Source organism: Aquarana catesbeiana, linkage group LG02 (assembly GCF_042186555.1).
Source record: "Aquarana catesbeiana isolate 2022-GZ linkage group LG02, ASM4218655v1, whole genome shotgun sequence".
NCBI lineage: Eukaryota > Metazoa > Chordata > Amphibia > Anura > Ranidae > Aquarana > Aquarana catesbeiana.
This window is the reverse complement of record NC_133325.1, coordinates 40,832,389-40,859,069: the sequence shown is the minus strand read 5'-3', so window position 1 is coordinate 40,859,069 and position 26,681 is coordinate 40,832,389. Positions and strand designations below refer to the sequence as shown.

At 45.2% G+C, this 26,681-nt stretch overlaps 1 protein-coding gene across 1 annotated transcript in view; it reads left to right on the top strand.

Moving 5' to 3' along the window:
• Positions 1-26,681, top strand: part of NARS2 (asparaginyl-tRNA synthetase 2, mitochondrial) — a 97,653-nt gene that overhangs the window by 51,519 nt on the left and 19,453 nt on the right. The window contains exon 12 of the mRNA XM_073612820.1: positions 12,045-12,182. Within this exon, the coding sequence (XP_073468921.1) occupies positions 12,045-12,182 (138 nt within the window). The remainder of the gene's footprint in view (positions 1-12,044; positions 12,183-26,681) is intronic.

Genomic DNA, 26,681 nt, shown 5'->3' with positions numbered 1-26,681 from the left:
TGCAGGACTTTTTTTGAAGCCCTGCCAGCGCAGCGCCCCAGTGTGAAAGCACTCGGGCTTTCACATTGAGATTGCAGATGAGGCTTCTTTCAGGTGCTTTACAGGCGCTTTTTTTTAACGCTAAAGCGCTTTAAAAACGCCTGAAAAAACGCCCCAGTGTGAAAGGGGTCTAAATAAAAATGGTTTGGTATTTATGACCTCCTTTTTAAAGGGAAATTCCTAAAACAATGCATGTTGGCAGTACTGGAGGACTGGTTGGGAAGCACTGATTTAGGGAATGGATGAGAGAACATAGAAGATCTCTGTGGTTGGATGGGGCTTGTTCAATGTCCATGAGGGGGACAGGTGACACAGGAAGGGACAAAGCTGCAGTAGGGAAATGGCAGTTTCACCCTTCTGCCCATGCAGTGTAGTAGGGGTGCTACTCAAAAGAATTTGCAAATATTTAGAAAGTTAAGAGGGAACATATCATCATATGTTTTTTCAACTGTCATTTACGCTGCTTTCCTTTTATACTAATAAAAGTGAAAGGCATGAGGACGTGGGAGTGCATGTTTTTTTTTTTTATGATGAAATTTTCCATGATGTTAAGGTTTAGTTTCCCTGTAATAATAGTTTTTCTCTCTGTTTGATGTTTTTGTATTTGAGAAAACAGCATTTCCCTTGCTCAGCACAGTAGGTGTGGAGGACAGGCTGACTCCCACAGACTCATGGGGTTGAGAGTTGTATAATGCTGGCCTTCCTATTAAAACCACTTATAGTTGGCTTCCAAGAATATCTTGTCATTGGTGTTTTGGGAGTCTTTTTGGGTTCCTTTTTTTTTTTTTTTTTTTTAAACATGAGCTGGGACATGTACTAATATGGAGAATTTCCCGTCTCCTACATACCCCTTGTAGTCATAAAGTTGGGAAATTTCATATTGTACCTTCACAAGTCCCGATGTGTCTGACGTTGGGGATTCTTTCTGCCAGTAAATAAAAGCCCTCTGTAGTCTGTTTGTTTTCAATTTTATTGCTAGCTTGCCATTAGCAGTACAGCAACAATGTGTGCAACGACTAACTGGTGCATGCACAAAGCATGGTCCGCCCCAATGATCTCTGATCAGCCCCAATGTATAAACTCGGAAACTCAGATCTCCCCAATTCCTGCACCTTCACACTTCAGATCACCCCAATTCCTTCACTCTTCAGATTACACAAGTTCCTGCACCTCCACACCTCAGATCACCCCAATTCCTGCACCTTTACATCTCAGATCACCCCAATTCCTGTACCTTCACACCTCAGATCACCCCAATTCCTGTACCTTCACACCTCAGATCTCCCCAATTCCTGCACCTTCACACCTCAGATCTCCCCAATTCCTTCACCTTCACACCTCAGATCACCCCAATTCCTGCACCTTCACACCTCAGATCTCCCCAATTCCTTCACCTTCACACCTCAGATCACCCCAATTCCTGTACCTTCACACCTCAGATCTCCCCAATTCCTTCACCTTCACACCTCAGATCACCCCAATTCCTGTACCTTCACACCTCAGATCTCCCCAATTCCTGTACCTTCACACCTCAGATCTCCCCAATTCCTGCACCTTCACACCTCAGATCTCCCCAATTCCTGCACCTTCACACCTCAGATCACCCCAATTCCTGTACCTTCACACCTCAGATCTCCCCAATTCCTGCACCTTCACACCTCAGATCTCCCCAATTCCTGTACCTTCACACCTCAGATCTCCCCAATTCCTGCACCTTCACACCTCAGATCACCCCAATTCCTGCACCTTCACACCTCAGATCACCCCAATTCCTGTACCTTCACACCTCAGATCTCCCCAATTCCTGCACCTTCACACCTCAGATCTCCCCAATTCCTGCACCTTCACACCTCAGATCACCCCAATTCCTGCACCTTTACATCTCAGATCACCCCAATTCCTGTACCTTCACACCTCAGATCACACCAATTCCTGTACCTTCACACCTCAGATCACACCAATTCCTGCACCTTTACATCTCAGATCACCCCAATTCCTGTACCTTCACACCTCAGATCACACCAATTCCTGTACCTTCACACCTCAGATCACACCAATTCCTGTACCTTCACACCTCAGATCTCCCCAATTCCTGCACCTTCACACCTCAGATCACCCCAATTCCTTCACACCTCAGATCACCCCAATTCCTGTACCTTCACACCTCAGATCACCCCAATTCCTGTACCTTCACACCTCAGACATATGTGACCATGGATGAGTATGTTTGATGCAAATTATGTCACCATGACACGTAAAATCATGCACAAAAATGCACAAACGTGTCAGTGGGCCCTTTACGGATCGGTCCAAATGGATTTATACAACCTCTCTCCAGAAACTTCTGTCCAAAATGTGAGACAATCAAAACTGTTGATGTTGGTGGTCTTTGGATGATGACTGTTTTGATGGAACGGACCCTCAGGACTGATCCGGCATTCCAGCGTGGTCATTGGAAAGTTGTGTAACATTTCTCAGCATCCAGCCAGGTGTTGATGTAATGATGGTTTTTGGGCTGCTAAATTTCCTGGTTGATGTCACCCAGCCGGCGGGATACTTGAGCTGATTCCAGTCTTTGTATTCCGTATTCTGTACTTTTTTACAATGCTCACAGGTGAGAAGCTGAAGCTAAACTAATAATTACAAATATTATTGCAGCTTTGTATGTGTTGAAAGATCATATGTTTTTCTGAAATGGACGCAGTGTAAACACCTGACGCTGGCCTCTCGCAATCCCCCTGTACAGCAGAGCGCAGACTGGGAGAGGGAGAAGCAGCACAAGAAGCCAAACAATCTTGCTGCAATGCTCATGTATTAACAAGGACATGCTGCTAAGAGGAGAGAGCAGAGTAATGGAGAGATGAGCTTATAACTGTGCTGTTTTCCCCTTTCACTGTCCAAACACAGACTGGGGGAGAGACAAGAACTTGAGCATTACTTAACCTCAGCAGAGAAAAATCAGGACTCCCCTTTCCACCAGACAGGGCTGTGCTGTGTGGTAGAGCTGTGTCAGTATAAGGAATGTATGGACAGAAATACAAATCCTTTGGCATGTAAAACAGCTCCCATATATATTTGTCTGCTTGAAGTTCTGCTTAATGTAATAAGCAAATCAGTTTATTTAATAGCTTCTGACAAATATTATTATACAGGATTTATATAGCGCCAACAGTTTACGCAACGCTTTACAACATGAGGGAGACAGTACAGTTGCAATACAATTTAACACAGGAGGAATCAGAGGCCTGCTCGATAGAGCTTCTAATCTAAGACACCTTAGCCAGGTGTAGCAAATGGCTCCCAGTGCATGTTGTCCAATGGCTCCCAGTAGGTGTCGTCCAGTGGCTCCTAGTAGGTGTCGTCCAGTGGCTCCTAGTAGGTGTCGTCCAGTGACTCCTAGTAGGTGTCGTCCAGTGGCTCCTAGTAGGTGTCGTCCAATGGCTCCCAGTGCGTGTCGTCCAATGGCTCCCAGTGCGTGTCGTCCAATGGCTCCCAGTGCGTGTCGTCCAATGGCTCCCAGTGCGTGTCGTCCAATGGCTCCCAGTGCGTGTCGTCCAATGGCTCCCAGTGCGTGTCGTCCAATGGTTCCCATTGTGTGTCTATTGGCCAGTACATGTCATCCAATGGCTCCCAGTGCATGTTGTACGTTGACCAGTACATGGCGTCTATTGGCCAGTACATGTCATCCAATGGCTCCCAGTACATGTCGTCCATTGGCCAGCACATGTTGTCCAATGGCTCCCAGTACATGTCGTCCATTGGCCAGTACATGTTGTACAATGGCTCCCAGTGCATGCTGGCCAGTACATGTTGTACAATGGCTCCCAGTGCATGCCGTCCATTGGCCAGTACATGTTGTACAATGGCTCCCAGTGCATGCCGTCCATTGGCCAGTACATGTCATCCAATAGCTCCCAGTGCGTGTCGCCCATTGGCCAGTACGTGTCGTCCAATGGCTCCCGGTGCGTGTCGTCCAATGGCTCCCGGTGCGTGTCGTCCAATGGCTCCCGGTGCGTGCCGTCCAATGGCTCCCGGTGCGTGCCGTCCAATGGCTCCCGGTGCGTGCCGTCCAATGGCTCCCGGTGCGTGCCGTCCAATGGCCAGTACATGTCGTTCAATGGTTCCCATTGTATGTCGTCCATTGGCCAGTACATGTTGTCATCCAGTGGCTCCCAGTGCATTTTGTACATTGGCCAGTACATGTCGTCCAGTGGCTCCCAGTACATGTCGTCCAGTGGCTCCCAGTACATGTCGTCCATTGGCCAGTACATGTCGTCCATTGGTGGCCAGTACATGTCGTCCATTGGTGGCCAGTACATGTCGTCCATTGGTGGCCAGTACATGTCGTCCATTGGCGGCCAGTACATGTCGTCCATTGGCGGCCAGTACATGTCGTCCAATGGCTCCCAGTACATGTCGTCCATTGGCCAGTACATGTTGTCCAATGGCTCCCAGTGCATGTCGTCCATTGGCCAGTACATGTTGTCCAATGGCTCCCAGTACATGTTGTCCAATGGCTCCCAGTACATGTCGTCCATTGACCAGTACATGTTGTACAATGGCTCCCAGTGCATGTCGCCCATTGGCCAGTACATGACGTTCATTGGCCATTACATGTCGTCCAATGGCTCCCGGTGCATGTCGCCCATTGGCCAGTACATGATGTCCATTGATCTAAGGTTCTTTATTTCAGGTCTAACTAATCTGGTGGTCAAAGAAGGCTACTAAGCTTAAAATTGTTGGTTATCAAAGTACAGAAATTCAAAAACTTTTATGTGAAAACACAGTGAAAAAAACAAATAATGAAAAGACTTTCTTCAGTGCAAACCACATGCCAACATGATTGGCAAATCCAGAAAGATATAATTGCATACTCTGTAAAGCTCAGGTTAGGATGCTACCACCACCCAAAGGGCATTCTTTTTTTCGGGGTTCCCAGGGTGCTCGTGAGAATGAAAAACTGTGTGGAGGCACCTCTAGGGCTGTTACATGGCTACATGTATGATTGTAAGTACACACATAATTACATGTCAAGCCAATCGGCTGTAGACACTGTTCTGACGGCCTTTAATGCAGGATGTAAAAATTAAATTGCTGTCAGTGCAAGATTTGTCCATTCATGCTGTATAACATCAATGGGGAAATCTTTAGGTGGCTGACCAACCTTCAGACACCGGCCAATTACGGTAGAGCACCATTATGGTAAATACAGCTACCCCTCTATAATCTCCTACAGTATTCTTATTCTGTCCATATTCAGTATCTCCTACATACCCAATAAGATTTAAAGTCTCATCATGGACATAAGCTTTTCTTTGTTTCTTCAAACTTAAAGGCCAGTTCACACCAGAAGGCAGTGCGGGAAAGGCACATTCTGTACATGTTTCCTGCACCGCAGGTGAACCCGCTGCCCTATGAAAATCGGGTGGTGCAGCCGGAAAACGGCTGAATTTTGATCCATCTATGGGCAGGCTGGTTGTACTGAAGTCAATCTATTGATCATCTTCAGTAGAAGCAGCCTGACCGGTGTTTTTTGTGCGATCCCTGCCAGCGACTTGCTGCATTCTGATGGTGGGTAAACCTCCCGCTGACAGAATACAGTAGTGCGGCAGGAGGGATTCTCCCATTAATATTGACTGTGTTAGTGGGGGTGGGGGTTTGTATTGTGAAGTGTTTTTCTCTTCAGCCCTATCGCTTGCTTAAATCAGCAAAATGACCTCTGATTTAATCTGATTACTGTAATTTATTTCTTTGTTTTTTATTTACTGTTTGGCTTATCTCACTCCACTGTCTTGATATGTTTGGATGTTCCTGTAATCAAAAGTTGGTTCAAAGCCATTAAAAATTGGCTTTTAGTGGCCGGCATAAAGTTGGGCGTATGCGTTTATTATCTGATTGTATGAGCTTTGCACAGTCTCCTTTTTAAAGTATGTAGTAGTAAACAGCATCAAAAAATAAAAATAAAAATCGGGCCCCGGGCAGTTTAACGTCCGCGCTATAGCCGAATGACAGCTACAGCGCGGACCTACATTGCTGGGACGCCATCATATGATGTCATCCCCTTTGCTCGCGCCCCCTGTGGGGAACAGGCACCACGCTCTGTGATCAGCGAGTCAGTGAGACTCAGCTGATCACAGATCGGAGTAAGAGGCCAATCCTGGCCCCTTACCATGTGATCAGCTGTCAGCCAATAACGTGATCGCGTGATGTAAACAGAAGACCGGTAATCGTTTTTTTTTCTTTTTCTCCTCACGCTGACCGAATGAGGAGAAAAAAAAGCAGATCACTGGCTTCTGTGAAAGGGATATTGGTCCCGAAAAGGAAGGGCCACAGCCACCAGTGCCACCTGCAAGTGCCCACCAGTGCCACCTATCAATGCCAATCAGTGCCTCATCAGTGCCACTTAGCAGTGCCCATCGCTGCCCCCCATCGCAGCCCATCGCTGCCACCCATCAGTGCCCTTTAGTGCCACCCATCAATGCCCTTAAGTGCTGCCCATCAGTGCCACCTAAGGTGGTGGGCACTGATGAGGCCGCACTGGTGGGCACTGATACACTATCAGTGCCCACCAGTGCAGCCTCCTCAGCGTACATCAATGAAGGAGAAAAATTACCTGTTTGCAAAATTTTATGACAAAATCTAAAACTGTTTTGTTTTGTTTTTTCCAAATTTTCTGTCTTTTTTTTTTTTTAATAAAAAAACGCTGCAGTGATTAAATACCACCAAAAGAAAGCTCTATTTTTGTGGGGAAAAAATGATAAAAATGTCATTTAGGTACAGTGTTGCATGACCGCGCAATTGTCCTTCAAAGTGTGACAGCGCTGAAAGCTAAAAATTGGTCTGGGCAGTGAGGGGGGGTTTAAGTGCCCAGTAAGCAAGTGGTTAAGTCATCGCATACTAGCACATTATGGCAGACTTGCCTGAAAACGAAGCCCTCGGGTGGCGCGGTCACCGCTGAAGGCGCTTCCATCTTCACCCAGTCTTCTTTCCGGGTTCGCGGGCTTCAGCGATTATGAATGGCAGAGCCGGCGATGACGTCGCTGTTTACAGCATAGCTCTGAAAGAACAACGTGGGTATGCCGTTCCTTCAGAGCGCATGCGCCGGTGACGTCACCGGCTGCTTCTAAAGTGAATATCTCTTAAACGGCGCACGTTTATGAGATATTTACTTTACATATAGGTAAGCCTTATTATAGGTTTACCTATAGGTAAAAATCATACATGGGAGTTTACTCCCACTTTAAATTTGCCAGCTGTGTACTGAAAGCTGAAGTTCTGTGTAAAGCAGTATTAAACCCAAAAGCAAACATTTATTATATTGCAGTTTACTAATTCTTAGATGGGACGGCTGCATTCGTTTTCTTTTTTTTTAACCACCTCCGGCCCGTTGTATAGACAAATGACGGCGTACGGGGACGGTGTCGTATGATGGCGCCCTGTTCAGCCGTGGGGGGCGCGCAACCCCTGGGACACAGTGCATCCCCAATCTCCGCAAAGAGCCAGGGCCACCGCGGCTCTTTACCCATGTGATCGGCTGTGTCCAATCACACCCGATCACCTATAAACAAGGCTCTTGTTTATCGGCTCTCCTCGCCTCACACTGACAGAGTGTGAGGAGAGGAAAGCCGATCAGTAACATCACCTCATAGGAAATCAGTGCCCTGATTACAATGCAGCCCCAACAGTGCCCATCAGTGACACCACTCTGAGCCTATCAGTGACACCTATCAGTGCTGCATATTAGTGCCGCGTATCAGTGCCTATCATTGCTGCATATTAGTGCCGCGTATCAGTGCCACCTATCAGTACCCATCAGTGCTGCATATTAGTGCCATGTATCAGTGCCACCTATCGGTGCCACCTATCGGTGCCCATCAGTGCTGCATATTAATGCTGCATATCAGTGCCACCTATCAGTGCCCATCAGTGCTGCATATTAGTGCCATGTATCAGTGCCACCTATCGGTGCCCATCAGTGTTGCGTATCAGTGCCACCTATCAGTGCTGCATATTAGTGCCATGTATCAGTGCCACCTATCGGTGCCCATCAGTGCTGCGTATCAGTGCCACCTATCAGTGCTGCATATTAGTGCCACGTATCAGTGCCCATCAGTGCTGCATATTAGTGCCACATATCAGTGTCCATCAGTGCTGCATATTAGTGCTGGCCTCATCAATGAATCAATGAAGGAGAAAAATTACTTATTTACAAAATTTTCTGATAGAAACTAAGAAACTTTTTTTTTTTTTTTTTATTTTACTTTTTTAGGTTTTGGTCTTCCTTTTTTTGCTATTAAAAAAAAAAAAAAATAAAAAAAAACAGCGGTGATTAAGTACCGCCAAAAGAAAGCTCTATTTGTGTGAAGAAAATGATGAAAAATGTATTTGAGTACAGTGTTGTATGACCGCACAGTTGTCATTCAAAGTGTGACAGCGCTGAAAGCTGAAAATTGGCCTGGGCAGGAAGGGGGTGAAGGTGTATTTGAAGTGTTTAAAGGATAAGTTCACCTTTTGTAACTTGTTACAGGTTACACTAATAATATTCAGGGTGTAACATGTCACCGATGCCCCGGCCTCCTAACCCCTTCTCCCCCATTCTGACAGCTAGCAGGGGGATCTTCTCCCCTGGCTAGCTGTCACAATCTGCAAAAAACCTAGCCATACGGGGCTCCGCCCACCTGGCCGTGTCATCCATTCACAGCGTTTTATGGATGGAAAAACTACAAGTTCTGGCAGCCTTTGCGGCTATCGGCTTGTAGTTCTCAATCAACTACCACGGCGCTGTTGAACGTGTGGTAGTTCATTAAGGCCCCTTTCACACCATCGGCCCGCAAAGATCCACCTGTCCGTTTTTCAGGCGGATCCGAGCAGGCCACTCATTGGCTTGTATGGGCAGGCCAATGTCAGCGGAGATGTGTCTGCTGACACCCGCCTGCCATCCGTTCCGTCAAGATCCGCTCAAAACGGACGGGTGGCAATACGTCCGCCATCCATCCAGCGGATCAGATGAAAACAGACAGGCGGTCCGTTTTCATCCGATCTTCCCATAGAGGGAGAGCAGGGCTCTGACAGGTCCGTCCCTTCACAGTGAGCGGAGGCGGACCTGTCACCCCCCCCCCCCCCCACACACCAGACTGACAATGCTGCTGTCCAGAGGTGCCCCCTGTGCTCCTTCATCCATAGTGGGGGCACTCTAATACAGGAGGTGTGTTACTGGCCACATCAGGTGAAAAAAGCCTTAAAAAAGAAAACAAATGCTGCCACCAGATCTAATGATTGCTAAGCTGCAATATATTACATTTTTGGTTTTGGGTTTGATACTGCTTTAACCCCCTTGACCGACCGCCCCACGTACATTTCCTGCAGAGAATTGAGTACAGGTATGTCATTCTGCACTTCCGGGTCTAGGGCACACACACGTGCTGCTGCCGGTGGGTCCGGATAAACCAATGTGTGCCGGGACCCGCCGATCATTCCCCAGAGAGGCAGAACGGTGGTCTGCTGATGTAAACCGGGCAGATTGCCGTTCTGTGACATGAGAAGATAAGAGATCCTGATTCTCTGCTAAGCAGGAGCATGGATTCAAATTAATGGGCACCACTTCCAAAGCGCTTCAAAAGTCCTGCAAAACGGCTCTTTTTTTCGTTTTTTTTTTTCAAAGCGCACTGCTAACGCCTCAAAATCTCAGCAAAAATGACCGGCATTTTATCGGCAGTTTTTGCAGCCTTTTTAATGTGAAAGGGGTCTTACATGCTAGTGAAATTTTAAAATAATTTTTTTTTAATATTACCTTATGTTAATCCCAGTGATGTCATCACTGGGGCTCTGTGCTTTCCTATGCAAGGCAGTCAGATCATGACTGGTGGGAGGAGCTGTATATACAGTGCATCCGGAAAGTATTCGCAGCGCTTCACTTTTTCCACACTTTGTTATGTTACAGCCTTATTCCAGAATGTATTATATATTCATTATTTTCTTCAAAATTCTAAAAACAATGCCCCATAATGACAACGTGAAAGAAGTTTGTTTGAAATCTTTGCAAATTTATTAAAATAAAACAACAAAATAAATCCCATGTACATAAGTTTTCACAGTCTTTGCTCAATACTTTGGTGAAGCCCCTTTGGCACCAATTACAGCCTCAAGTCTTTTTGAGTATGATGCTACAAGCTTGGCACACCTATTTTTGGGCAGTTTCTCCCATTCTTCTTTGTAGGACCTCTCAAGCTCCATCAGGTTGGATGAGGAGCGTCGGTGCACAGCCATTTTCAGATCTCTCCAGAGATGTTCAATCGGGTTCAAGTCTGGGCTCTGGTTGGGCCACTCAAGGACATTCACAGAGTTGTCCTGTAGCCACTCCTTTCTTACCTTGGCTATGTGCTTAGGGTTGTTGTCCTGTCGGAAGATGAACCTTCACCCCAGTCTGAGGTCCAGAGCGCTCTTGAGCAGGTTTTTATCAAGGATGTCTCTGTACATTGCTGCATTCATCTTTCCCTCGATCCTGACTAGTCTCCCAGTTCCTGCTGCTGAAAAACATCCCCAGAGCATGATGCTGCCACCACCATGCTTCACTGTAGAGATGGTTCTGGCCAGGTGATGAGTGTTGCCTGGTTTCCTCCAGATATGACACTTGCCATTCAAGGCCAGAGAGTTCAATCTTTGTTTCATCAGACCAGAGAATTTTGTTTCTCATGGACTGAGAGTCCTTCAGGTGCCTTTTGGCAAACTCTAGGTGGGCTGTCATGTGCCTTTTACTGAGGAGTGGCTTCCGTCTGGCCACTCTACCATACAGGCCTGATTGGTGAAGTGCTGCAAAGATGGTTGTTCTTCTGGAAGGTTCTCTTCTCTCCACAGAGAAATGCTGGAGCTCCGTCAGAGTGACCATCGGGTTCTTGGTCACCTCACTGGCTAAGGCCCATCTCCACCGATTGCTCATGTTTTGAAACATGGTGGTGGGGATGCTTTCCTTCAGCAGGGACAGGGAAGCTGGTCAGAGTTGACGGGAAGATGGATGGAGCCAAATACAGGGAAATCTAAGAAGAAAACCTGCTAGAGTCTGCAAAAGACTTGAGACTGGTGTGGAGGTTCACCTTCCAGCAGGACAACCACCCTAAACATACAGCCAGATCTACAATGGAATGGTTTGCATCAAAGCATATTCATGTGTTAGAATGGTCCAGTCAAAGTTCAGACCTAAATCCAATTGAGAATCTGTGGCAAGACTTGAAAATTGCTGTTCACAGACACTCTCCATCCAATCTGACAGAGCTTGAGATATTTTGCAAAGAAGAATGGGCAAAAATGTCCCTCTCTGGATGTGCAAAGCTGGTAGAGACATCCCCAAAAAGACTTGTAGCTGTAATTGCAGTGAAAGGTGGTTCTACAAAGTATTGACTCCGGGGGGCGCCATACAAATGTACCCCACACTTTTCACATATTTATTTGTAAAACATTTTGAAAACCATTTATCATTTTCCTTCCCCTTCACAATTATGTGCCACTTTGTGTTGGTCTATCACAGTGATGGTGAACCTTGGAACCCCAGATGTTTTGGAACTACATTTTCCATGATGCTCATGCCCTCTGCAGTGTAGTTGAGCCTGATGGGAAATGTAGTTCCAAAACATCTGGGGTGCCAAGGTTCGCCATCACTGGTCTATCACATAAAATCCCAATAAAATATATTTACGTTTTTGGTTGTAACATATACATAGTTACATAGTTAGGTTGAAAAAAGACACAAGTCCATCCAGTTCAACCATAAAAAACAAAAAACTAAAAAAAACAAAAAAATGACAAAATGTGGAAAGTTTCAAGGGGTGTGAATACTTTTTCAAGGCTCTGTATACCGGTAGAGCCATATGGGCCCCAGAAACAACCTATAGAGAGGGTTATCATTCGCTAATATTGCAGTTCTGTTCAGAAGGACACTTTTGGTATAAATGGGGATTCCTGGAGTCCTTCTTCTCTAATTTTTCCCATACCTTTTTTGTTTTTCTTTGCAGTGGGGTTGTGATCTACAGACGGAGCATGAGAAATATTTGGTCAGATATTGCGGGGACGTCCCAGTATTTGTCATCAACTATCCATATGACCTCAAACCGTTCTACACTCGTGACAACGAGGACGGCCCTCAGCGCACCGTAAGTAGTAATCTGGTTGTGATTGGAGGAGTCACATTCAACCACTTTAACAGATGAATTTGTTTTTAGATTAACACATTTCATGGTTTGATTTTCCTATACAATAGAATGAACCCTTTTGCTGCTTGGGCCCTAATTATTATTTTTTTTTTTTTTCTGCACACATTAAAATATACACTTTGGGCCTGGAGTTTATTTAAAACCCCCAAACTAATTTGTATTATGTTGAAAGCAGAGGCCCTATAAATAAAATGGTGGCAGTTCTGTATGTCGCATGATCATTGTGCTACTGCTTATCTCATTTTAAAGTGGTTGTAAACCCTTCCATATACCCAGTGAAGTGACCTGGCCTCAGGGGATGAAACAAATCCTCCTACATGTTGTACCTGTTTTATCTGGAGCCTTTTCTTCTCTACAGCTGTTCAAAGTCCAGAATTTATAAAGCTTGACTGAGCTGTCAGGAAAAAGGGGGCAGAGAGCTGAAAAAGGGGGCAGAGAGCTGAAAAAGGGGGCAGAGAGCTGAAAAAGGGGGCAGAGAGCTGAAATTACACTCTGCAGAGCTCAGTGAGAAGTAGACATGTGCAATTCGTTTAGTTCCGAATTCGTATTTTTAAGAAGTTTTGACAAATTTCGTTAATTCCGAAATTTCCGAATTTTTTAAATTTCCGAAAATTCGAAATTTCAGAAATTGGAAAGTTTGACGTTTCGGCAGTTTGATGTTTCGGAAGTTTGACGTTTGAAAATCTGAAATAACTAACTAATAATAAATATTAAATTATAGGTATTGGAATTTCCTTTTCAAATTTGGCTGTTGGTGAACGTAACGAGTACGAATTTTTCTGAAGTTACGAATTATCTGAAATAACGAATGCCGTATCTAAAAGAATGGAACGTAACGATCTAATAATAATGAATTATAATAATAAAACCTCTTTTTATTATTTGTTCCGTTCCATCTGTTTAGATGCGGCATTCTTTATTTCGGATATTTAGTAACTTCAGATAAATTTTGCATTCATTGCGTTCACAAACAGCCAAATTTGAAAGGAAATTCCAATACCTATAATTTAATAGTTATTATTAGTTAGTTATTTCAAATTTTACTGATTTTCTTTCTTTTTTTTCAGATTTTCGGATTTTTGAATTTTCGCAATTCGAAAATTCAGAAATTCGAAAATCTGAATTTCCAAAAAAAGCAAAAAAACGAATGAAACAAAACGAAAACAAACACATTTTTTTACCAAAAATATGTAGAATACATATTAGCCTAAACTGATGAAGACATTTTTTTTTTTTTTTTTACTTTTTTTTCTGGGATATTTATTATAGCAAAAAGTAAAACATATATTTGTTTTTGTTTTTTTTGTTTTTGTTTTTTTAAATTGTCGCTTTTTAATTGTTTATAGCGTAAAAAAAAAAAAAAAAAAAACAGGTGATCAAATACCACCAAAAGAAAGCTCTATTTGTGGGGAAAAAAAAGGACATAAATTTTGTTTGGGTACAACGTTGCACGACTGCGCAATTGTCAGTTAAAGCGACGCAGTGCCGAATCGCAAAAAATGGCCTGGTCATTAAGGGGGAAAATCTTCCGGTCCTTAACTTAGTTAAAGTAGAACTTTACACAGAAAATGAAGTCCTGCTGGATGACTCTAAGTAGCCCTTTTGCAGGTATAGCGATGTAAAACAATAAAAATAAGTGTCTTTATTGTTTATAATCCAGTATTATTATTATTATTATTATTCAGGATTTATATAGCGCCAACAGTTTACGCAGCGCTTTACAATATAAAAGGGAGACAATACAGTTACAATACAAGAGGATTAAGTGCTCCCTGCTCAGAAGAGCTTACAATCTAATAGGGTGGGGCAGGTCGTACAAAAGGTTATAACTGTGGGGAATGAGCTGATGGAAGTGGTAAAAGAGATTACCGTAGTTGGAGACGTGATAGGCTTTCCTGAAGAGATGAGTTTTCAGGGATCGCCTGAAGTTAGCAAGAGTAGGGGATAGCCGGATAGATGGAGGTAGCGAGTTCCAGAGGACGGGAGAGGCTCTGGAGAAATCCTGGAGACGAGCATGAGAGGAGGAGACGAGAGAGCTTAAGAAGAGATTAATACACGGTCTCACCTGACTCTGCACATGCTCAGTCGCTCTCCATTCTTAGGCACTGCTGAATTTTGTAGAGGCCGATCTGTTGACAGCCTTAAAGTGTAATGAAACCCTCCTCTCCATTACGGCCATGGAAGCTGCTTCTGTTTGATCTGCAGCTGCCATGTTGCTGCACTTGTGTTCAGTTATGACACCAGCCATTTGATGGTTTGACAGCTTGGTTGAGGACGCAAGCAAATGTGACAGTTGGCATTCCCGGCATTCCAGGAATGTAACTGTTTTTTTGAAACTGTTAAATCAATGGGTTTAGTTTCACTTTATGATTTACTGCTGTTCAGGGGCTCTGGGCTTCAGTAAAATGGCTGCCTGGGGCAAGAAGAAAGAGGAGCGATGCTGGAGGCATATTACAGAGCACACTAATTCTGGTAGTATAATTATTAAAACGGTTTTCCAGTCGTTTATACGTTTTATTAAAAGTCAGCAGCTACAAAAAGTGTAGCTGCTGACTTTTATTAAACAGACACTCACTTGTCCCATGGTCCAGAGATGTGGGCATACGAAGCCTTCACACCTCTCCCTCTCCGCAGCGCCGGCATCACTAGTGTGGGCACCCGGCTGTTACAGCTTGCGGCTTCACAGCCAGGTGCGCGCTGCGCATGCACGAGTTGAGCCCCGCTACACCCTCTCAGTGGCCGGGCAATCTTCTGGGACCCGTGAGTGACGGGTCCCAGAAGATTGCAGGGGGGGAGGAGGAGTTGCCTAGGCAGCGAGAGCAGAGCTGGGTACCTGTCAAAACTAGGTACCCCCCAAAAAATGACATGCCAAATGTGGCATGTAAGGGGCGAGGAGTCCTTATAGTGGAAGTTCCACTTTTGGGTGGAACTCCGCCTTAATGTGGAATGTATGGTCCTTGCTAAAGAACATGATTTTTTTATAAAGCTGTTATGGGTAAAGTTCCACTTTTCATGTGACACACAAAAAAAAAAAAACAAATAAACAAAACATAATGAAGAAAGTTTAATTATTGATGATTAAAGCAGAACTAGAGTGAAACAAGCAAACAAAACATAATAATAAAAAGAAGTTTAATTATTAATGCTTAAAGCGGAACTAAACTCGAACAAACAACTGTTTGCTATTGAAGGGACTTCCCCCTCCGGCTTACATAAACACAAATGAAATCCTTTCTAATTTTCTGCTTTCTGTGCTGAATGACCGCACTTCCAGGTCTTCGTCCCAGGCCGGGCCCCGCTGCCTCCTGGGATTGCTGTGTCCAGGCCCCTCGTCATTTAAAACTTCCAGAAGTGTCGGATTCCTGTACTCTCTGCGGTTTTATTCTCTGATCTCACTCCTAAGGTGGCATGGGGGGGGGGGTCAGGGGATGAAATCGCAGTGTGCAGCGGGGCCGCTAGTACCCCAACACTCCCTAAAGGGTTTGGAGGAAGCTGCAGTGGGTAGGCGGGAGACTTGGACTGCTGCCAAGGTAAGTATGCTACCTCTTCTCTTGCAGGGAACTTTTTTTTTTTATTTTGTGTTTAACCCCCTCCTGCCCGCCGTATAGTAAATAGGATCCCCTCTCATTCTGGGACAGCGTCATATGACGTCGCCCCAGTGTCACCACTCTTGCACGCCCACTGCGATAGCGGTCTCACGGCGCGACCCTGATCTCGGTAAAGTGCCAATGACGCGGCTCTTTATGCATGTGATCGGCTATGTCCAATCACAGCCGATCACATGTAAACACGGAAGTGCTGTTTATCGGCTCTTCTCGCCTCACACTGACAGGGTGTGGAGAGGAGAGCCGATCAGTGGCATCTCTACTCACAGAGGAGACCTGTACAGATAATCAGGGCACTGATCATCAGTGCTTTGATGATCAGTGCTGCCCCAGCGGTGCCTATCAGTTGTGCCAGTTATGCTAGTCAGCAGTGCCTGCCCATCAGTGCCGCCCATCCATGCCTCCTATCAGTGCTCATCAGTGAGGCATATTAGTGCCTCCTCACCAGTGACACCAATCGGTGCCCATCAGTGATGCCAGTCAGTGCCGCCTATGCGTGCCCCCTATCATTGCCCATAAGTGCCGCCTATCAGTGCTCATCAGCTCCACCTATCGTTGCGGCATATTAGTGCCTCCTCATCAGTGACACCAATTGGTGCCCATCAGTGATGCCAGTCAGGGCCACCCATCAGTGCCCCCTATGCGTGCCCCTATCATTGCCCATAAGTGCCACCTATCAGTGCCGCCTATGTGTGGTGCCTATCAGTGCTCATCAGTGCGGCATATTAGTGCCTCCTCATCAGTGTCACCAATCAGTGCCCGTAAGTGCCACCTATCAGTGCCCATCAATGTCACCTATGCATGTCGCCTATCATTGCCTATAAGTGCCACTTTTCAGTGCCGCCTACCATTGCCCATAAGTGCCGCCTACCATTGCCCATAAGTGCCGCCTACCATTGCCCGTAAGTGCCACCTATCAGTGCCCATCAATGTCACCTATGCATGTCGCCTATCATTGCCTATAAGTGCCACTTTTCAGTGCCGCCTACCATTGCCCATAAGTGCCGCCTACCATTGCCCATAAGTGCCGCCTACCATTGCCCATAAGTGCCACCTATCAGTGCCCATCAATGTCACCTATGCATGTCGCCTATCATTGCCTATAAATGCCACTTTTCAGTGCCGCCTACCATTGCCCATAAGTGCCGCCTACCATTGCCCATCAGTTCCACCTATCAGTGCCCATTAGTGCGGCATATTAGTGCCTCCTCAGTGCCCATAAGTGCCGCCTAATCCATGCCCATCAGTCATTACATCAGTGAAAGAGAAAAATTACTTATCTACAAGACTTACTGACAGAAACTAAGAAAAAACTTTTTTTTTTCCCCCCAAACAATGTTGGTCTTTTTTTCGTTTTTTTTTAGGGAAAAATAAAAAACCCAGCAGTGATTTAATGCCACCAAAAAAAAGCTCTATTTGTGTAAAAAAAAAAAAGATAAAAATTTCATATGGGGTACCGTGTTGCATGACCGCGACAGCGCTGAAAGCTGAAAATTAGCCTGGGCAAGGAAGGGGGTTAAAGTGCCGGGATTGAAGCGGTTAAAAAAAAAATAGCGATTGTTTTAAAGTTGGATTTATCCTTGAACTCATGCGCTGGCTGCACATTTTGGTGCCAAGGATTTCATCTCTCTGCCACCACCTACTGTGAAAGCCCCGGAACAGATGTGTTCATTCCTATTAATAATGATCGGGTTTGCATTTCTTTGTTGATTCCATTCAGTTTTTTTCCAACAAGGAGATCACATGACAGATGTCACCGATTAATACGTCTCTCTAATGAATGAAACGTGATGGTTTGCTGCATCATGGAAATCCGATGTGTCGCTCGACTTTATTAAATGACATCTAAAACCAGAGCCCTCACAAAGACATCTGAAAAACATTTTTCATATTTAAATAAAAAAATCACATGTCACTTTTCAGAAGACAGTATGCCGGAACACAAGCGGCAGTTGGGTTAGGAACTGCGCAAATCTCTTTTTAGCTTGCGGAGCTCCGGCCAATTATTGGGCAGGGAAGGGGTTAGATATTTGGCAGCATTAAACCCAAAACCAAAAATGTAACATATTGCAGCTTAAGAATCATTAGATATGGTGGCTGCATTTGTTTTCTTTTTTTTTTAAAGTGTTACTAAACCCAGGAACTTGTATTCACTATATCTGGTCTCCCACGGTACACAGAACATGGAAATGCAGTAGTTTCAGGCAGGGTTTTTTTTTTTATTGCGGGGGGGAACGCAGTTCCGGCACCTCCAGCCAAGGCCGGGACAAGTGGTGGGCAGGAGGGGCGGCTGCCATGGGCATTGTGGTATCATGAGGTTGAGGGGGGGCACCACAAAGAAAATTGGAACAGAGGGGATTTTTGTTGGAAAGACATGATGTGGGGGGCCACAGGGGGGAAGTATTCTAGGAGGGGAAATTTGCAGAGTGGTGATTTAGGGGGATTTGTGTTGGGAAGGGGGGTGGAGAGAGTAGATTTGTGTTAGGAGGGGGGATTTAGGGGGGGGGTTTGTGTTGGGAGGTGTTATTTGAAGTGGGGAGAAGATGTGTACTAGGAGGGGAAAATTTAGGGGTAGAGGAATTGTGCTAGGAGGATTGGGAGAAGAGAGATTTAGGGATTAAGCGCTCCTTTTTTTTTTTTGTTTTTTTTTCGTGGCGGGGGCGGGGGGGGGATTCTTGCTGTCACACAATGCTCATACATCCTGGGGGAGGTCAGTTTGGCATGTTCGCCCTGGGCTCTAGGTGACCGTTTCCCGCCACTGCCTCCAGCACAGAATGTATTCAATGGCAAGGGGTACTAGAGTGTGCTGGAGGGTCTATTGATGCTGGCTGCTGGGGAATCTATGGTTGCTGGGGGGGGGGGGGCTATTGTTGTGGGGGGTCTAGTGTTGCTGGAAAAGTTTATTGTTGCTGGTGGAGAATCTACTGTTGCTGGAGGGGGGAGAAAATTGTTGCTGGGAGGAATCTACTGTTGAGGGAGGGGTCTATTGTTGCTGGGGAGGGGAAGTTATTTGTGGCCGCTCTCTTGTCAAATTCCATACAAATTACTTGGTTCTGTATTCCTTAAAAGGGGTGGTACTGGGAGGTGGATAGGGGGTGGAACCAAGGGGCGGTACTGGGAGGTGGGTAGGGGGTGGAACCAATTGGCGGTACTGGGAGGTGGGTAGGGGGTGGAACCAAAGGGCAGTACTGGGAGTTGGGAGTGGAACCAATTGGCGGTACTGGGAGGTGGGTAGGGGGTGGAACCAATTGGCGGTACTGGGAGGTGGGTAGGGGGTGGAACCAAGGGGCAGTGTTGGGAGTGGAACCAAGGGGTGGTACTGGGAGGTGGGTAGGGGGTGGAACCAAGGGACGGTACTGGGAGATGGGTAGGGGGTGGAACCAAGGGGCCGTACTGGGAGTTCGGTAGGGGGTGGAACCAAGGGGTGGTACTGGGAGTTGGGTAGAGGGTGGAACCAAGGGGTGGTACTGGGAGTTGGGTAGGGGGTGGAACCAAGGGGTGGTACTGGGAGATGGGTAGGGGGTGGAACCAAGGGGCGGTACTGGGAGGTGGGTAGGGGGTGGAACCAAGGAGCGGTACTGGGAGGTGGGTAGAGGGTGGAACCAAGGGGCGGTACTGGGAGGTTGGTAGGGGGTGGAACCAAGGGGTGGTACTGGGAGATGGGTAGGGGGTGGAACTAAGGGTCGGTACTGGGAGTTGGGGGTGGAACCAAGGGGCGGTACTGGGAGATGCGTAGGGGCTGGAACCAAGGGGCGGTGCTTGAAGGTGGGTAGTTCTTTAGAGAATTTGCAGTTCAAATCAATTTCACTTTTTGCCTATATTTGCTTTTTTTTTTCTTTCTTTTTTTTTGTGGTTTACTTTTAGTGATTTACCAGCTTACAAAAACAGTGTTCAGCTTTTTAATTAGACTGAAGGAGCTTTTTACAGGGAATGAATAATGCTCTTTGTATTTGCATGCCAGTTGACTATGATATAATAGATATTCATATTATGTAGTCCTTTATCCAGACAGTGGGTGGCACTGTAGTCTCATTTTCACCTCTCTGCCATGATTTCTTTGCATCTGCCACAAAAAAAAATAAAAAAAAGTTGGGTCATTTTACATGAATCATCACAGCGGCGACTACTCTCTTTTAAGTTTCCCCCTTGTCATGTCTCACATGTCATCAAAGAAGCAAACAAGGCACTTGTTAGCATTGTTCAGACCTTTAAGTGCCACCCGCTGGCTCAAAAGAAGAATATAAAATATGCAAATGATATACAATTGTGCTCATAAGTTTAGATACCCTGGCAGAATTTATGATTTCTTGGGCGTTTTTCAGAGAATATGAATGATAACACAAAAACTTTTCTATCACTCATGGTTAGTGTTTGGTTGAAGCCATTTTTTATTAATCAACTGTGTTTACTCTTTTTAAATCATAATCACAACAGAAACTACCCAAATGACTCTGATCAAAGGTTTACATACTCCATTTTTTAATACCGTCTATTGCCCCCTTTAACATCAATGACAGCTTGAAGTCTTTTGTGGTATTTGTGGATGAGGCTCTTTATCTTCTCAGATGGTAAAGCTGCCCATTCCTCTTGGCAAAAAGCCTTATAAAGCCTTATAAGTTCCTATAAATTCTTGGGCTGTCTTAAATGAACTGCAAGTTTGAGATCTCCCCAGAGTGGCTCAATGATATTGAGGTCCGGAGACTGAGATGGCCACTCCAGAACCTTCACTTTATTCTGCTGTAGCCAATGACAGGTTGACTTGGCCTTGTGTTTTGGGTCATTGTCATGTTGAATGTCCAAGTACGTCCCATGCGCAGCTTCCTGGATGATGAATGCAAATGATCCTCCAGTATTAATTAATAACATACTGCATTCATCTTGCCATCAGTTTTGACCAAATTTCCTGTGCCTTTGTAGCTCACACATCCCCAAAACATCAGCGATCCACCTCTGTCTTTCACAGTAGGAATGGTGTACCTTTCATCATAGGCCTTGTTGACTCCTCTCCAAATGTAGAAATTATGGTTGTGGCCAAAAAGCTCAATTTTGGTCTCTTCACTCCAAATGACTTTGTGCCAGAAGGTTTGAGGCTTGTCTCTGTGCTGTTTGGTGTATTATAAGCGGGATACTTTGTGGCATTTGCGTAGTAATGGTTTTCTTCTAGTGACTCGACCATGCAGCCCATATTTCTTCACGTGACTCCTTAATGTGCATCTTGAAACAGCTACACCACATGTTTTCAGAGAGTCCTGTATTTCACCTGAAGTTATTTGTGGGTTTTTCTTTGCATCCTGAACAATTTTCCTGGCAGTTGAGGCTGAAATTTTAGTTGGTCTACCTGACCGTGGTTTGGTTTCAACAGAACCCCTCATTTTCCACTGCTTGATTAGAGTTTGAACACTGCGGATTGGAATTCTCAATTCCTTAGATATCTTTTTATATCCCTTTCCTGTTTTATACAGTTCAACTACCTTTCCCCACAGATCCTTTGACAATTCTTTTGCTTTCCCCATGACTCAGAATCCAGAAACGTCAGTGCATCACTGGATGAAAGATGCTAGGGTCTGTCAGGAGTCAAACTCATTGACCTTTTATACACACACACTAATTACAAGCAAACAGATCACAGGTGAGGATGGTTACCTTAAATAGCCATTCAAACCCCTTTATGTCAACTTGTGTGCATGTTATCAGACCAAAACCAGGGTATGTAAACTTTTGATCAGGGTCATTTGGGTAGTTTCTGTCATTATGATTTAAAAAGAGTAAACACAGTTGACTGATAATAAATGGCTTCAGCCAAACACTAACCATGAATGAAAGAAAAGTTTTTGTTTTATCATTCAAATTCTCTGAAAAATGGCCAAGAAATCATAAATTCTGCCAGGGTATGTAAACTTATGAGCACAGCTGTAATTTAATGTGGAATTCCAGGCTCTAACTAAGCCTAAAACGTCTTCCACCCCCTTCCAACTCCTATAACTACCCTGTAGAAGCAAAATGCAGATACTTCCCTATTCTCGGGGTATTCCCATCCAGTCATGTAATCTCCCCAGGAGCCAACTTCAGTGAAGAGGAGAGCTCGCTGACAATGGCTGGAATGCCTGAGTGGTGACGTCACCCATTGGCTTACTATGGGGTATCTGTTATCAGCTGTTCCTCCTCTCCCCTGAAGCTGCTACTGGGAGCCAATCACGTGACCCAACCGAACGCCCTGAGAAAAGGTAAGTTTAAGCATCTTCCTTGTAGAGGGTAGTTAGCATAGGTGTTAGAAGGAGGGGTGGGAGCAGTTTTAAGCTTAGTTAGAGCCTGGAATTCCACATTGAATGATTTAATTTGCACATTATTTAGCATTCTTCTGTTTAGCCAGAAGGTGGCGCTTAAAGGTCTGAACAATGCTAACAAGTGACTTGTTTGCTTCTTTGATGTAAAGTCTTTTGTCTATAGAGCTCAATAACGCAAACTGAAACGTACAGGCACACAGGAAGTAGTCAGAAAAAAACACAGCTTTAAAGCTGGGAACATTAGCTGTACAGTCTCTTTGGCTAACCCTCTGGGGAACTTTTGTCATGTTGTTAACTAATTGTTTAATAATAAATATTGTACAGAAAAAAAAAAGTTTAAAAACATACAGTGCCTTGAAAAAATATTCACACCCCTTGAAATTTTCCACATTTTGTAACCAAAAATGTAAATGTATTTTATTGGGATTTTATGTGATAGACCAACACAAAGTGGCACATAATTGTGAAGTGGAAGGAAATTAATTATCTGAAAAGTGTGACGTGCATTTGTATTCAGCCCCCTTTACTCTGATACCCCTAACTAAAATCTTAATGGAACCAATTGCCTTCAGAAGTCACCTAATTAGTAAATAGAGTCCACCTGTGTGTAATTTATGTCTCGGTATAAATATAGCTGTTCTGTGAAGCCCTCACAGGTTTGTTGGAGAACCTTAGTGAACAAACCACATCATGAAGACCAAGGAACACACCAGACAGAAGAATCTGTCCACAGGACAACTTTTGGTCGTGCACTCCACAAATCTGGTCTTTATGGAAGAGTTACAAGAAGAAAGCCATTGTTGAAAGAAAGCCATAAGAAGTCCCGTTTGCAGTTTGCAAGAAGCCATGTGGAGGACACAGCAAACATGTGGAAGAAGGTGCTCTGGTCAGATGAGACCAAAATGGAACTTTTTGGCTTAAAAGCAAAACGATATGTGTGGTGGAAAACTAACACTGCACATCACCCTGAACACACCATCCCCACTGTGAAACATGGTGGTGGCAGCATCATGTGGTGGGGATGCTTTTCTTCAATGGGCAAGCTGGTCAGAGTTGATGGGAAGATGGATGGAGCCAAATACAGGACAATCTTAGAAGAAAACCTGTTATGCCGCGTACACACGATCGGTTTAGTCGTCGTAATAAATTCCAACGGTTTCTCCTACGGAACTCTGACGGGATTCCATTCAAACGGTCTTGCCTACACACCGAACCACAGTCCGACCGTCCAGAACGCGGTGACGTACAACACGTACGACAGGACTAGAAAAAGGAAGTTCAATAGCCAGTAGCCAATAGCTTTCGTCTCTTACTTGCTTCAGAGCATGCGTCGTTTTTGGTCCGTCGGATCAGCATACAGACGATCGGTTTTCCTGATAGGAATTGGGTCCCTTAGAAAGATTTAGAACATGTTCCATTTCTAGGTCCTTCAGATTTTTCGAAAAAAAAAAAAGTCCGATAATGCATACACACGATTGGTATATACGATGAAAAGCTTCCGTCGGACTTTTTCTGTCGGACATTCCGCTCGTGTGTACAGGGCATTAGAGTCTGCAAAAGACTTGAGACTGGGGCGGAGGTTCACCTTCCAGCAGGACAACGACCCTAAACATACAGCCAGAGCTACAATGGAATGGTTTACATCAAAACATATTCATGTGTTAGAATGGCCCAGTCAAAGTCCAGACCTAAATCCAATTGAGAATCTGTGGCAAGAATTGAAAATTGCTGTTCACAGACGTTCTCCATCCAATCTGACAGAGCTTGAGATATTCTGCAAAGAAGAATGGACAAAAATGTCCCTCTCTAGATGTGCAAAGCTGGTAGAGACATCCCCAAAAAGACTTGCAGCTGTAATTGCAGTGAAAGGCGGTTCTACAAAGTATTGACTCCGGGGGGCTGAATACAAATGTACCCCACACTTTTCACATATTTATTTATAAAAAACTTTGAAAACCATTTATCATTTTCCTTCCACTTCACAATTATGTGCCACTTTGTGTTGGTCTATCACATAAAATCCCAATAAAATACATTTATGTTTTTGGTTGTAACATGACAACATGTGGAAAATTTCAAGGGGTATGAATACTTTTTTCAAGGCACTGTATATAAGCTTGAAGCCCAAGTCTATTTTTTTTAATGTAGTTGCCCAGCAATTTTATAAAATGTTGTAAAGTGCCGCGCAAACTGTTGGCGCAATATAAATCCTGTATAATAATAATAATAAATAATAGTAATAAAACGTAGCTCTTGCTGGAATCCTGACATTTATCCCGGCTCTGTGATCCAGCGTTGCTCCTCCTTATGGGTGGCATGCTGCAGTAAGCCCTTTCTGCCACTAGATGTCCTCAGTCCTCTTCAGGTTGAATGTCACTCGGGTGTCAAGCGACCGGAAAGACTGAGGACATCCAGTCAGTGCAGGGCATCCTAGACCTGCCCCTTGGGGGGGGGGGGTGTCACCACCGCGTCCTGTACTTCTAGTACAGTGATGAAGAGATGGCGCTGATGTTGTGTCGGCTACATTCTCTGCATTAGAAAATCGCTCCTTTCCTGGGCTAAAAAAACCCCCTTGATTTCACTGCACGCTGTGAGCTTATTCAGGGAACTCAGAGCCCCACCTCCTATCTTGGCTGGAGGACATCCAACATCTAGCACAGTGATGGTGAACCTTGGCACCCCAGATGTTTTGGAACTACATTTCCCATGATGCTCATGTACTCTGCAGTGTAGTCGAGCCTCATGGGAAATGTAGTTCCAAAACATCTGGGGGTGTCAAGGTTCTCCATCACTGATCTCGCACTTTCCTCCCCAGCCTGACTGTCACCACCCTGCCCCTTTCATTCATTTGGATTTCAGGCCATGGAGGATCAACATCACATGTGGGCGTTACCTAGAGTGGTCTGCCTAGGAACGCCCACTTCTCCAGACTGACCCGCCCACCCACTTTTTTTTTTTAAACTCCTCCCAAGAGCCACCCTACTGCTTGCATCAGGGCTGAAGGGGCTCAATGCTATGTACAACTTCTCGCCGGCCCCTCCCACCAGCAATGATCTGCCTGCATTGCATAGAGAAATACAGAAACCCAGTGATGACATCACCAGGTCTAAAACTAGGCGTGTAATGAAAACGGCAATTTTTTTTTTTAAATATGAAAATTGTCTTCATGATCGCGTTGATGAAGGTGGAGGGAGGGGGGAGGGGGGACCAGGGAAGGTAAAATATAAGCAGATTAAATGATACGGACGCTTTTGATAGGGCGGCTGTAGCTGGGAGATGGTGATTGAGCCGCTGCCCAGTTTCGCTGTGTCTCCTCTACTTTTCCCGGGTTCGCACGTTCGCTTCGCTTCTAATTACCACAAACACTTAACCAGGGCGACCATAACTAAAGCTTCAATTCTGCAGAAACGATCGCTCACGCTTCCCTTCAGGCAGTTTCCACGATCTATTTTAGGATGTGCCTTTTAACACTGAGAGATGAAAGTTAATGACAGAAACCCTGAGCAGGTTACACAGGTGTGTGGGTTTAACCTACTTCCATGTGAACTCCGACTTCTCCAAGGGTGCAGCACAGACCGGTCCCGGCTTAAAGGGGCACTCCGCCCAACAGTGAGGGATGCCTGCCGACAACTCTGACAGGTTCTGGGTGTTCCCACTACCCTTCCACTATATACCAGGCTGAGTGGGACCCCTATATATGGCTGTGCTAGGAGTGCAGACCCGGAAAATCGCACACCAGTCCTAGAGAATGATAAAAAATAAGAAAAAAAGTTTAACCGCTTGCCGACTGTATACTGTAAATATATAAGGCGACTCTCCCGGGCAGGGTCACGTACCTGTACGTGATTTTGCACTTCTGGGTCTGGGGCGCTCGTGGTAACCCGCTCCCGCTGTGAGTGTGGAGTGAGAGCCAACTAGCAGGTCCAGTAGAGCTGCGCGATTAATTGTTAAAGAATCGAGATTGCGATTCTACTCCCCTAGCGATCTTTAGACCTCTTTTACACTGGAGGCGTTTTTCAGGTGCTACAGCGCTAAAAATAGCGCCTGAAAAAAGCCTCACCCAGTGTGAAAGCCCTGAGTGCTTTCACACTGGGGCGCTGCGCTGGCAGGGCGTCCTAAAAAGGCCTGCCAGCAGCTTCTTTGCATCGGTATAGGAGAGGGGAATACACCACTCCTGCTCATTTATAACAATGGGGCAGCACCGGCCCGGTAGCGGCCGAATAGCGCCGCTAAAACAACGGTGAAGCGGCGCGAAAAATAGCGCCGCTTCACCGCCAACGCCCGGGGCAGCTCAGTGTGAAAGGGGTCTAACACAGCATTTCCTCGATTCAGTGCAGAGAGTTCTCTGCTCAAGCCGACAGCTGTCAAAAAAAAAAAAAAAAAAAGGCAGCCTGCCAAGTTTATCACAACACTCAGGCGAAGATAAAAAGAAACATTGTAACATTTTAGTTCTTTTAGAGGTCAAAGGGATGAACTTTAGTGTAAATGAGGTCCGCTTAAAGAGGAACTGCAGTCTGCTCACATAATTTGTAATAAAAACATCTTTGCCA